We start from the raw sequence: 13,799 nt of genomic DNA, 5'->3' as shown, positions 1-13,799 counted from the left end.
GAATATTTCCATTTGACAGTGACATGGTTTACTACTTGACTAGGGGTAAGCATTAGTGAAGTCCCAATACATCGGCCCTGGAGAACTCTAATGTACCTTCATGGTAATGTCTTCAATGTTATCTTTTCATATACACGTCATACAAGACTCTTCGCTGTCCATAGTTCATTTATTTTACTTTTAAAATTGTAGGTACTATGTAATAATTGACATACTAACGTTAAATTCTGCTTTTAATTCACTCTACACAAGATTTTACGTATAATAATTGTGTATATTTCATAATATTGTGTAGAGATTTTTGACACTAGCTTAAAGTAATGCTTAATTTGTGACTTGCATTATAAATATATGAGCAGCTAATAAGTAACGTCAGCTCGTGAAAGCACAGCATTTGCTAACCCTGACATAACGTTAACCTTACCTCTAATAGAGAGACTAAGGCAGCTCCATAACAAGGGAGCATGGGGAAATAGTAGCTAACGAAATTTCAAATAAAAAGATATTAGACGCTCATTAATTACAAAAAGAATTAATCACACCGTTAATGAGCTAATGTTACTGGCCCGTGCAGAATGTGGAACAGTTTTGACAGCCACCTTACCACGTCAAAGGGTCAACTACTCGAAATAACACACCGTTTACTGAATTTTGTTACATGACAAGTAAATAGTGTCCTCGGGGGTGTTTCTAAGAAAACATGTTATCTAACTTAACTGTTTAACAGAACAAACAGCTCGTTAATCTAGCTGTCTAAACTGTCAACTTTCCTTGGACAGCTCTGATTCCAGGTAATAGTCCAAGCCCAAACAGCAGAAAAGATGGTTCAAGCTGCTGCATGTCTTAGGGTCCACTGAATGTGACAGACCCCGCTCCAGTCAGTCTGGCATGTTCGCAGTCAACTATAACGTTACTTACATGTTGGGGTTTCTCTTGAAGGCGTTAGTGATGTCTTTGACAACTCTCTGGACCAAGACATCCACCTCCTCCTCCGACTCCGCCATTTTTATGGCACATTATGACGTCACATGGACCAAGAACTTTTTCCGGGTTTAAAAAAAAAAAAAAAAAAAAAAAACATAATACGGAAGCCCGGAGAAGTCATAGGCAAAAATCCTACGAAGGCTCGTTGAGATGCTGTAATATTTTATGTGCGATTATCTTGTGATGTATTTCTCAAATAAAAATTGTCAATATATGTATAAAATATATAATATCCTATATTCCGTTTGACATTTGATTGTTCATTTGTTCAGTGTAGTCATTAATTTAAATGTTACACAATCTTAAAATTATTAAGATTATTATTATTATCAAATTTAAATTATATTCAAAAATATTTTTGCATTTAGCAGTATGCCCTTTTGGGCATTCTGTGTATGATGTTTCAGACTTCCCCTTCCCCTGTTCCTTTCATTTTTCACCAATGATCCTGCAGTTGGAACATACTGTAGATGATATGGCCTCTTTGGAGCCCTGTTGTTGTCTTGTGTTGCCCCAGAGCAAAATTCAGCTGTGGGCCCCTATTGACTCCACTCCTTGTCGCTACTACCCATAGCTACTACCCATCAAGTACAGTGCACACAGCAAACTACACATGGCAGCTATACTTTGCCCAAAGTCCCAGAAACCAACCAGTACTCACTTTGTACACTGTGTAGCAGTATTTGTAATTGTGATTACTCAAATGTTGAGTGTGTTTATTTACATGAAGTGTTGACAATTTGTCCGCCCTCTGTCTGTGTTCCCATTCAACTAGAAAATCATGTATTAAGCACATAACAGACCTGCCAGAAGGGGGGGATATGTGGCTATTGTAGCCCTAAGCCACTAAACCTTATCCAATGCATAATGCAATGTTCCTGAAATTTTCCTCCTGCAGTTTATCTGTTTTTCTATGTAAATCCTGCTTTGCAATATTTTCTGATCTAAAAATTCCCCATTGAAATTATTCACTGAAGTTAAAATTAAAATAAATCAGTGCATGCAACACTGACACATACAGACAACTCCCTGATGTGATGTAATATTAAAAAAAATGTTGAAAAGACTATGTGTTTAGGAAATGGAACAGCCTGATAGTTTCCCGTTGACGCCCACCACCTGAAACTTCACTTTCAAACAATGTTACATAAGAGATGGAGAGCATCTGTGGAAAAAGTGTGTTATTCTGATGTGGGGGAACCACAGTGGGGGAGTCAGCTGTTTACTGGCCAGAAACCGTCAAAGCTATTGATTCAACTTGTTTCCTTCTAAGGGTGTAAGCAATAAAAAGCGGTACAAAAAATATTTTGACTCTATGAGTCTCATAAATTATCTAAATCTGAGGTCAATTCAAATCAAAGTGTTAGAGTGTTAAAATGTCATAAATCCACTTGGTTCCAAATGTATTCCTTTTTTTTGTTGAATGTGTACACTTGGACTAATCAACGACAGGATTAGCAGTAAAATCTTCTATGCAGCATCTACGGCTATAGCGAGGGTTGCCAGATATAGTCAGTGAGCATGGTTTTGATCTCTGTACAGGCACAATGGTACCAAACCTGGCAACTTCACTGTGACAACAAGACTTCAGGAAGCTGTACACAGTCACTGCACCTGGCTGGTGTTCACCATGAAATGGTTCCAGCACGTAACTCCCCCTAACACCACAAACTGTCTTTTTTACACATCTGTTTGTGTATAGATCAAACAATTAAGATACAAAACATTAATTTGTGAGCTTTAAATGTGTTACTAGGTGTATTTTTGGAACATTGGACAGAGCCAGGCTAGCTGTTTCCCCCTGCTTCCAGTCTTTATGCTAAGGTAGGCTAACCACGTCTGACTCCAGCTCCGTACTTAACCCACAGACATGAGATTGATTTCAACCTGAACATCTCACTCTCAGAAATAAAGAAAATAAGCATTTCTCATTTCCAATCCAACGATATCATATACAGTAGTGGGGTGTAATGAACACCATGTCAGCCACTGCACCTCTCTGTTTGTTTGTGTCTCACTAGCACATGAGCATCCAAGCTGTGTGCATATCTCTCTCCCTCTCTCTCTCTCTCTCTCCCTAGTTTCTCCTCCTTGTCCACTCTTCACTCACTCCTGCGACCCTGGCTGTCAGTTCAGCCTCTCCTCTTGTGTCTCTCTCTCTCTCTTCCTTGTGTGCATGGTGCCCTTGTCTCTCTCCCTCTGTGTGTCTGTTCCTTCTTCTCTGTGTGAACTGTTTGCTTGAGTTTTGCCTCTTGTGTGTTTGTGTATTCTGTCCTCTTGCAGGTCTCCATGGTGGAGAGGAGGTCGCATGGCTCAGGTCTGTTCGGTGATACCTGAAGTTGTTCAACATCCTCCAGGATCCATATTCTTCACAATCTGTTTATAACATTGTCATCATGATTGTCCATACTGTACTTTAACTATGTTGGTCTATTCTGTACTCACGACATTGATTTCCTGTCTGTCTATCCTGGGAGAGGGATCCCCCCTCTGCTGGTCTTCCTGAGCTTTCTGACATTTTCTTCCATTGGGTATTTTGGGTTTCTTTCCTTATTTAAATCAAGGGTCTAAGGACAGAGAGTGTCATATGATGTACATATTGTAAAGCCCACTGAGATAAATTTGTGATTTGTGATATTGGGCTATATAAATAAAACTGACTTGGCTTGACCACACTGCATTACTGTTACTCTAGACTTTTTATTTTTACAATTATCAGTTTTGCATAGCATTATAAATATTTTGAGATAACTACATTTTAATTAGCCCACAGCTGCACTGTTAAAACCCTATCCTCACACGCCCATTTTCACTGTTTATTGCAATGTATTTTGAATGTAATGTTTATTTGGTTTTATTGGGCATGTACAGTAAGTTTAAGTATTACCCTCCACTACGTGCCCAGTCAAACTATATGAGGAAAATGTGGAGGGTAAATCATCATGGAAACCTTTGCTGAGCTTCCCTTCCAGCTGCCAGACTCTGGGGGACACTTCCTTACACTGGAAACACAGCTGTGTTTTGTTTGGGTCTGTGTTTCATTTAAGAAAGTGAACCAATACAAATGGCTTGAATTACCCATTAGGATTTGACTACAGTAAGAAGGCAGTAAGTGTAACAAATTAGACAATCCTGATAAGCAGATTACATAACGAATTAATTAATTAGTTTTATGTCAAGTAGAAACCAAGTGATGATAATGTACAAGTTAGCAGCACAGAATAAAAAAGTGTAAATTGTACAAAAGCCTATTTGGAAAGGTAGTGACCTCACACCAAGAGCCCTAAATAAAGCTAGACCAGCAAAGATACCATTGAGTCACATGTTAAAGGGTCATACCATAGATTTTGCACGTGTTACCCATTTAATACAAATTATAAATATGTCAAGATTGCAAGCAATTGTTTTCCATATATTTCAGTATGCACTGAAAATGATCCTGCAGTGACTTGAGGCTGGCTTGATCGGCAATCCATCAGGTCTCTGGATTCATTTTGTTGATTATCACGGTAATTATGGTAATAGAGATGAAGGGGGTTAAACTAACGACGACTTCTTGCAGCCGTGTGAATTATGACTCTTGCATGTCAGGAGCAAAGGCAAAAGTAGTGTGATGTTGTTATAATAATAATAATAATGATAATAAAACTTTATTTATAGAGCACAGCAAAGTACAAAGTGCTTCACAGAGAGAGAAATAAAATACCACAGTGAATGATAAAATATAAAATAAATAAAATACATAAAAACAATAAAATAAACAGACAGCTCAGGTAAGATCATGATATGCTTTCAGATAAAAATGCATTTTGAGAAGAAACTTAAACGAAGACATTGACTCAGACCACCTAATTTCTTCTGGCAGATTGTTCCAGAGCCTCGGGGCCCTGATGGCAAAAGCTCTGTCCCCCTTGGTTTTCATCCCGGACTCAGGAACAGACAGGAAACCCCTGCCCGAAGATCTCAAACTATGTGAAGGTTCATAAGGGATTACAAGGTCTAAAATATAGTCTGGAGCCAGGCCATGAAGAGCCTTAAAAGTAATCAATAAGATCTTAAAATCAATCCTAAAACAAACAGGAAGCCAATGTAAAGAGGCTAAAACAGGTGTGATGTGATCGTACTTCTTGGTCCTGGCCGTCAGCCGAGCAGCTGAGTTCTGTACAGTCTGCAGTCGTTTTAAAGTTTTTTGATTAAGACAAGTGAACAGACTGTTACACTAATCAAGGCGTGAGGAGATAGAAGCATGCACAACACTCTGCATCACTAAGATTTAAAATAGATTGTATTTTTGCAATGTTTCTGAGGTGATAAAAACATGATTGGACAAGCTTAGTGTTATGTTGCTCAAAACATAAATTGCTATCAAACAGGACACCAAGATTTCTTGCAATAGGTTTGATATGTTGTGACAGGCAGCCAGTAGATGGCAGTTTTCGTTTAGTGATGTGTCAGGGCCCAATAACAAGGATTTCAGTTTTATTTAAGTTGAGCTGAAGAAAATTTATCGACATCCAATTTGTTATGTCAGACAGGCAGTCCTGCAGAGAACTCAATGTACTAAGGTCAGTGGGCTTGACAGGGAGGTACAACTGTGTGTCATCCACATAACAATGAAAAGAAATCCCATGTCTGCGGATGACATCACGCAAGGGGAGCATGTATAAGGAGAACAGTATTGGTCCCAGGACTGAACCCTGAGGCACAACGTACTTGTTATGGGTAAAGGAAGACATGTAGTTATTAATGGTGACACAGAATTTCCTACCAGACAAATATGATGAGAACCAGTCTAGTGCAGTGCCTGATATGCTCACCCAATGCCTCAGTCTATCTGAAAGAATGCCATGATCAATTGTGTCGGGTCCAGCAGCACATACTGCATTTCGTTGCCTTGTACTTGTACATGTGTAATGACAATAAAGTTGACTCTAATCTAATCTAACAAGAATTGAGCACATGCCTATGTCTGCATTCATTGAAAGGTCATTAGTGACTTTGAGAAGAGCTGTCTCAGTACTGTGGTGCTGACGAAAGGCAGATTGGAACTTTTCAAAGGTATTATTGTTTTCCACAGCAGCAAGAAGCTGCTTAGATACAAGTTTTTCGAGAATCTTGGAAATAAAAGGCAGTTTGGAGATTGGACGAAAGTTGTCCAGGAGGGTGGGATCAAGCCCAGGTTTCTTTAGGACTGGCTGGACACAAGCAGTTTTAAAGTAATTTGGGACGCAGCCAGTAGACAGCAAGCTGTTAAAAATAATTAGCAAAAGAGGCGTAATACAATCCATAACTTCCAATAAAAACCTAGTTTTTCTATGTAAGGGCTGGAGGATATTCTCATAAGAGACATGATGTCTGTGAGTTCGGGCAGACTAACAGCAGAAAAATTGCTCAAAGAATCCCTGAGCGGGTGATCCACATCTAAAAAGGCAGGGTTGGGGGTAATACCAGATCTTATTAACTCCACCTTTCCAGCAAAGTGCAAAAGAAACTTTTCACAATCAGCATCACAATCAGAAGAGGCACAAGGAGAGGCGGGGTTAACTAACTGATCCACAGTCTTAAATAGGAATCTGGGGTTGTGCTGATGGGCAGAAATAAGTGCAGAGAAATGACATGTTCTTGCATCTTTCACCATCCTCTTATAAAGGAGTAATAACTCTTTCATAGCCACAAAATGGACCTGGAGACCCAATTTCTTCCATCTGCGTTCTGCTCTTCTGCATTTCCTTTTATAGCTTCGAATACTATCATTTAACCATGGCTGTTTTCTAGTCCTTGAGTTTGGTCTCTTTTTCAGAGGAGCAATGAGATCTAACATTGAAAAACACAGGTAATTAAAAGAATCAACCAAATTGTTGGTGTTGGAGGAATCAGGAAACACGTTGCCAGGAGAATTTAACAGTGTACAGAAATTTGCTCATTAAGGACGCGTGTGTACTTAGAGCGGGATAAGACAATACTAGCAGCCTGTAATTCACAGTTAAAAACAATGCATAGGTCATACAAACATGTCCCTGATTTCCACAGATGGAGTATTCAGGCCCAGACTAAAGAGTAGGTCTAAAGTGTGGCCTTGGGAATGAGTTTGAATAAATAATAGCAAATATGACCGGGAGGGGGCCACCAAGTTTAAACATGAGCACTTCAAAGGAGGAAAAATCATTGCAAGCTATGAGTTTACACTTGCTTCCTATAGACAGTAACAAGGCCCCCCACCTCGACCACAAACCCTAGGGCGGCTAAAGCTGTCATAATCAGGAGGGCACAATTCAGTAAGCTGACTGTGATCACCAGGACATAACCAGGATTCTGTTAAGAACATGAAATCTAAATCAGTAGAAGAGATAAAATCATTTAAAATAAACGTTTTGTTAGAGAGGGATCTCACATTGAGAGAGCCATCTTAAAAAGTCTGTGCTGGTTCAGATTTGAGGTTGAGAGTGGAGGTAGGGTTCTGGCCTGAATCTTTATTCAGTTATTATTAGTGCTGTGTCTGTTTTGTATTAGGGACATATGGACATTTCCACAGAAATTTTAAAAGTAGCACTAGAGGGATCTGGGCTCCAAATAGCAGCACTATGAGCAGTCCACTAGGGGGAGTTAGTGGCAGCAGAGGGTCCGTGGCTGTTTATGGTGGGCAGAGAGGAGAAAGTTAGCCGCCAGCATGCTACTACCTGACTGGTTTGGGTGAAAACAGGGAAGAACGATCACCGAATATGTTAAAATTGTGAATAAAACCAATGTCATGGGTACTGCAGGTAGACTGGAGCCAGGTATAAAGGCTGAGAATCCTGCTAAAATGTCCAATTCTACGACCCAGTGTAGGAATTGGACCCAAAATAAAAGCATGCTTTCTACTGCTGTTGAGTAGGTCAAAGAGACGGATGAAGTCAGCTTCCGTCAGCTCCGATTGCTGACGGTTGGTGTCATTGGTGCCGACATGGACTATGATTTTCATGATAGTTGTTGGGAGTGAAGCCAGAAGTCCGGGGAGCTTTTCGAGAATGTCGGGGGTCGTAGCTCCGGGAAAGCAGTGTGAACGAAGCGAATATTCCTCACTATGGAATCTCCAACTATCAGCGTAGTTGGCGGGATGAGAGGAAGCAAAATCGATGACCGTGAAGACCGCCGAGTTCCATCAGCTGCCTGTGGAATAGGCGTGGCTGGGGACTGCTACGGCGAGGGGGCAGCATCCTTCTTAGCAGAGGTGTTCTCTGATGTCTCTGGATGAATGAGACCTCCAGATCCTCTCCAGATCACGGCCTCAGTAACTTGCTGCGAGAGGAGGAGGAGGAGGACTTGACCACTGGAAAATGGGAGCGTCCCTCCAGTGGAGGAAAGTCCTGCGTATCCAGGATGTCAAACCTGTTGACCAGCAGGAGGTCCCGATGTGAAGGAGGAGGAGGTGGGCGCTTTGCACCATGTCTGTCCTTGCAGGCTACAGTCCAGTGCTCCGGTTGACATGGAGTCGAACTCACCAGAGCTTTCTCACCACCCCCGCCGATGAATGACATGCATCCACTGGGGCTCGGCAAGGAGTAGAAATGATAATTGCTTTAGGCTTTGCACCCATGGGGAGCCACGGATCTTTAGGCTTAGCCGAGCCACTGAAGAGTGGGATCATTGTTCAGTACTGGAGTGGAGCAGCCAGGGGAGTGAGATGGGATGGTTGCATTCCAGTTGCCACAGCCAGAGGAGCTGAGGACTGCAAGGTGTTTTGCCTGGGCTGAGGCGACAGTAGAGAACTCCAGGCTGAGCTTGTCTTTTCTCTGAGCTCGGCCTCCAGACAGGCGATACTTTTCTTCAGCTTTGAGACAGTAAGGTGACAAGATCCACACTCAGCCATCATGCTTGCAGTTAGTCCGTAAGAGTGCTCAAAGCTTAAAATCCACAGTAAAGTCCATAAAAGTGCTAAAAGCTTAAAATCCTTAATAAAAGCAACCGGCTAGCCATGTTTAGCCAAACCATAGCTGAGCTAGCAGCAGTGGAGGCAGTCTGGTAAACAAAATCAAGTCGACAGCCAGCTTAAAATTACTTACGATCCATACGTCCGATGACTGCAAACTTTTACCAAGTTAAAACATATAGGTAAAACAATTGCCAGGAAAACAGTATAGCGTAGAAACTTGGCTTAAAAACTTGATAAAATGTCAATTAATGGTGGTTTAAGATGAAGCCTCTGGCGGGTACACAAAAATGCAGACGGATGTATATACAGTATGTAGCTTTATAATCTCTTTGGGTGGAGGTCTGGGTGGATGGCTTGGCCAACAAAGCATGTGACTGTTTCCTATTTCCTACCAACAGTGTTGTTTAGTCTTCTTTCTTTACTTCGTTTTGGTGCCTAATCCTACCCAAACCTTAACCACGTGGGTGGCAAATCAGAAAACAGACATGAATAATTTTCATAGTAATACTGACAAAAAATGTCCTCCTGCTGATGGGGTTATCAGATAAGAAAACATGTTTTGAAATGAAATTATGTTTTGGAGTACAGTGTCAAAAGGCTTGGTTAACTTTTGGGGTCAATTTTTTGATGCTACAGCTTGTGAATGCTGTTTGGCACCTTGAAGAGGTATCAAATAACACTAACATGTAACAACATAGAAATCTTAAATTCATTGCTTCAACAGCAATACCACATAGCTTTGACAAAAATAAAAGATCTCTGATAGATTGATAGATTACCACACTCAAGCAGATGTGGTGTTAGTGCAAGTAAATTGTTCTTTGCATACTAAAGTGGTTGAGATAATGGTCAGCATTAGTGATATATACAGCAGGTAAAATAAGTATTGAACACGTCACCATTTTTCTAAGTAAATATATTTCTAAAGACTATTGACATGAAATTTTCACCAGATGTTGGTAACAGCCTATGCAATCCACACATGCAAAGAAATCGAACCATAGATGTCCATAAATTAAGTTCTGTATAATAATGTTAAATGACACAGGGGAAAAGTATTGAACACGCTAACTGAAATTAATTTAATACTTCGTACAAAAGCTTTTGTTGGTAATGACTGCTTCAAGACGCAGTGTGATTTTGTCTTCAAATCTTGAAGGTACCGTGGGCCTCTTCTATAAACTCTGAGCTTTAGTTCTTTCCATAGATTTTCAATTGGATTCAAGTCAGGTGATTGACTGGGCCATTCTAGCAGCTTTATTTTCTTTCTCTGAAAGTCAGTGCGCATGCGCCAGCCCGCATGCTGCCTGTTGCCGTAGCTCCGTCTCGTCGTCTTACTTTTTCCAACTTTTAACTTCCTTTTTTCTTCCAAACTTGAGTAACTTGTGTGTAAGTGTAATTTAAACTACGCTCTTTGCGAAAATGAGGGTAGAAAGTGTTTTAGTACTTTTTTTCGCCGTGGAACTTCTTCTTCTGCTACTCGGTCAGGGCACCGCTGCAGATCAGCTGTTTGGCCGCATTGTTTACACAAGGGAACAGCTGATCGCGCTGAAGCCGAGCAGCATGGCGCCCAGGACAACTGATGTCCCCACTGAGATCTGGAGGAGGACACACCGAGGATGCAGAGGTGGAACGAAGTGGCGAGGGAAGAGAGAGGGGTGCAGACAAAAGAGACTTAAGAATAAGAGATTTAAGCCGTGTCTGCCTTCTCTCGTCATGGGCAACGTGAGATCACTGGTGAATAAAATGGATGAGCTAACGGCGTTAGCCCGGAGTCAGACGGAGTTCCGTGAGTGTAGCTTGATGTGCTTCTCTGAGACATCGCTACACCAGGATATCCCGGACCATAACATTTCCATCGACGGCTTTCAGACTGTTCGGGCCGACAGGGATCACACCGGGAGCGGTAAGCGGAAAGGCGGCGGGCTTGCTGTTCTAGTTAACAACAGATGGTGTAACCCTGGTCACATTACCATCAAGCAGAGTATCTGTAGCCCGGACATTGAACTGTTAGCTATGGGACTCCGGCCATATTATCTGCCACGTGAATTTTCACATGCCATTGTTGTGGCTGTTTACATCCCCCCCCTCTGCTAACCCGCCATCGGCGTGCAACGCCATTCACACCGCCATAGCACATCTCCAGACTCAACACCCGAGTGCACTCATTTTAATCTCGGGTGACTTCAACCATGTCACTGTCTCAACAACACTGACTAATTTCACCCAGTATGTGAGCTGTCCTACTAGAGAGGAGAGGACACTGGACCTGCTGTATGCTAACGTTAAGGATGCACACAGCTCTTCCCCCCTCCCCCCTCTGGGTAGGTCAGACCACAACCTGGTTCACCTCAAATCCTGCTATGTGCCTCTGGTTAAAAGGCAGCCTGTGACCACAAGGACAGTGAGGAGATGGTCAGGGGAGGCCTATGAGACACTGCAGGAATGTTTTGAGGTGACAAACTGGGATGCACTCTGTGAGCCTCATGGAGAGGACATTGACGGGCTCACTGAGTGCATTACCGGCTACATTAACTTCTCTGTGGACTGCAATGTCCCAACCAAGATGGTCCATTGTTATCCAAATAACAAACCGTGGGTAACAAAGGAAATCAAGGACATTCTGAATGCCAAGAGGAGGGCCTTTACGGATGGTAATAGGGAGGAGGTGAGGGCAATCCAGGCTGACCTGAAGGTGAAAATCAGGGAAGCCAAGGAGAAGTACAGGAGGAAGCTGGAGCGGAAACTCCAGCAGAACAATATGAGGGAGGTCTGGAGCGGCATGAAGACCATCACTGGCTTCAGACCGACTGGCAGCAGAGGAGTTGAAGGTAGCTTGGACAGGGCCAACGAACTGAATCTGTTCTTTAACAGATTCGACACACCGGCTCCTGCTCATCCCCCCTCTAACTCAGCTGCTGTCGGCCCTCAAGCTCCTCTGAGTACTCTGCTCCCCCTCCCCATCAGGCTAACGGCCCTCTCCAGACCGACGACCCCCTCCCCCACCTGTAACTTCTCCTGTGTGCCTGACTGCTGACCAGGTGAGAGGACAGCTGATGAGGCTCCACTCAAACAAGGTTGCAGGCCCCGATGGCGTTAGCCCCGGGGTGCTAAAAGCCCCCAGCTTTGTGGAGTCCTTCAGCATGTCTTCAACCTGAGCCTGAGTCTTCAAAGGGTCCCCATTCTGTGGAAGACATCTTGCCTCGTTCCTGTGCCGAAGACGCCACGCCCCAGTGGCTCCAAGGACTACAGACCGGTGGCACTGACCTCCCACATAATGAAGACCCTAGTGCTGGAACAGCTGCGGCCCATGGTCAGACCCCTCCTGGACCCCCTTCAGTTCGTCTACCAGACCCAGCTGGGAGTTGAGGACGCCATCATCTACCTGCTGAACCGCATCCACACCCACCTGGACAGGCCGGCAAGCACGGTGAGGATCATGTTTTTTGACTTCTCCAGTGCTTTCAACACCATCCGGCCTGCCCTGCTGGGGGAGAAGCTGGCAGCGATGCAGGTGGATGCCCCCCTTGTGTCCTGGATTGTGGACTACCTGACTGGCAGACCACAGCACGTGCGCCTGCAGCACTGTGTGTCAGACAGCGTGGTCAGCAACACTGGGGCCCCTCAGGGGACCGTCCTCTCTCCCTTCCTCTTCACCATCTACACCACAGACTTCAGCTACCACACAGAGTCCTGTCACCTTCAGAAGTTTTCTGATGACTCAGCTGTGGTGGGATGTATCAGCGGTGGTGATGAGATTGAGTACAGGGCTGTGGTGGGGAACTTTGTCTCATGGTGTGAGCAGAACCATCTGCAGCTCAATGCGACAAAGTCTAAGGAGCTGGTTGTGGATCTACGGAGGGCCAAGGCACCAGCGACCCTGGTTTCCATCCAGGGGGTCAGTGTGGACATTGTGGAGGACTACAAGTACCTGGGAGTACACTTAGATAACAAACTGGACTGGACCAAGAACACTCAGGCTGTTTATAGGAAGGGCCAGAGCCGCCTCTATTTTCTGAGGAGGCTGAGGTCCTTCAACATCTGCCGGACGATGCTGAAGATGTTTTATGAGTCTGTGGTGGCCAGTGCTATCCTGTATGTTGTTGCATGCTGGGGCAGCAGGCTGAAGGTAGCGGACGCCAACAGACTCAATAAACTGATCCGCAAGGCCAGTGACATTGTGGGGGTGGAGCTGGACTCTCTGGCAGTGGTGTCCCACCCGCTCCATGACGTGCTGGTCAAGCAAAGGAGCACCTTCAGCTGAAGACTCATCCCACCAAAAAGCACCACAGAGCGCCACAGGAAGTCATTCCTGCCTGTGGCCATCAGACTCTTTAACTCCTCCCTCTAAGGGTTAGTCTGTTTGACCCTAGGTCACTAAACTGGACATTGAGCATTACATTTCCGCCATAATTAATAATAATTGTGCAATATTCTGAGTACTACTTCCGTGCAATTTTAGTTTTCCCTTGTTAGTTTTTTTTTCTTATTTATTGCTACTGATACTATATACCTCAATTACTCTTCGACAGTACATGCACCTCCGCTTATTACTATTATTTATTACATAATTAGTTACATTGTATTTTAGACTGTACTTTCATCATCAACCAGTAAACCCACTTGGTACTTGACACTTAGTTTATCTTATACTTATACCGACATGATACTTAATTTATTTCTGACCTGTTTTATAGTGTTTATAGTGTATCATATCGTTTTCTAGTACTTTCTCCTATGTGCACTGACGTAAAGACGAGCTACTGTAACAAAGAGTTTCCCTACGGGGATCAATAAAGTATTTCTGATTCTGATTCTGATTCTGAAACCAGCTGCGAGTTTGATTGGCTGTGTGTTTGGGATCATTGTCTTGCTTAAATGTCCACCCTCGTTTCATCTTCAT

The 13,799-nt window shown here is 43.3% G+C and overlaps 1 protein-coding gene across 2 annotated transcripts in view; it reads right to left on the bottom strand.

Moving 5' to 3' along the window:
• Positions 1-1,041, bottom strand: part of ptar1 (protein prenyltransferase alpha subunit repeat containing 1) — a 30,465-nt gene extending 29,424 nt beyond the window's left edge. The window contains exon 1 of one of the 2 annotated variants that reach the window (XR_006378029.1): positions 919-1,009. Coding sequence is in view for 1 of the 2 variants with exons in the window: in XM_044196227.1 (XP_044052162.1) it covers positions 919-1,004 (86 nt within the window). In the remaining variant the exon portion in view is untranslated. Of the gene's footprint in view, positions 1-918 lie in introns of both variants that reach the window. The other variant, XM_044196227.1, reaches the window with a different exon arrangement.
• Between the last annotated feature and the right edge of the window lie 12,758 nt (positions 1,042-13,799).

This window comes from Siniperca chuatsi, linkage group LG5 (genome assembly GCF_020085105.1).
Source record: "Siniperca chuatsi isolate FFG_IHB_CAS linkage group LG5, ASM2008510v1, whole genome shotgun sequence".
Classification (NCBI taxonomy): domain Eukaryota; kingdom Metazoa; phylum Chordata; class Actinopteri; order Centrarchiformes; family Sinipercidae; genus Siniperca; species Siniperca chuatsi.
Note: the sequence above shows the minus strand (reverse complement) of the source record. Positions and strands in the feature narration are given on the sequence as shown.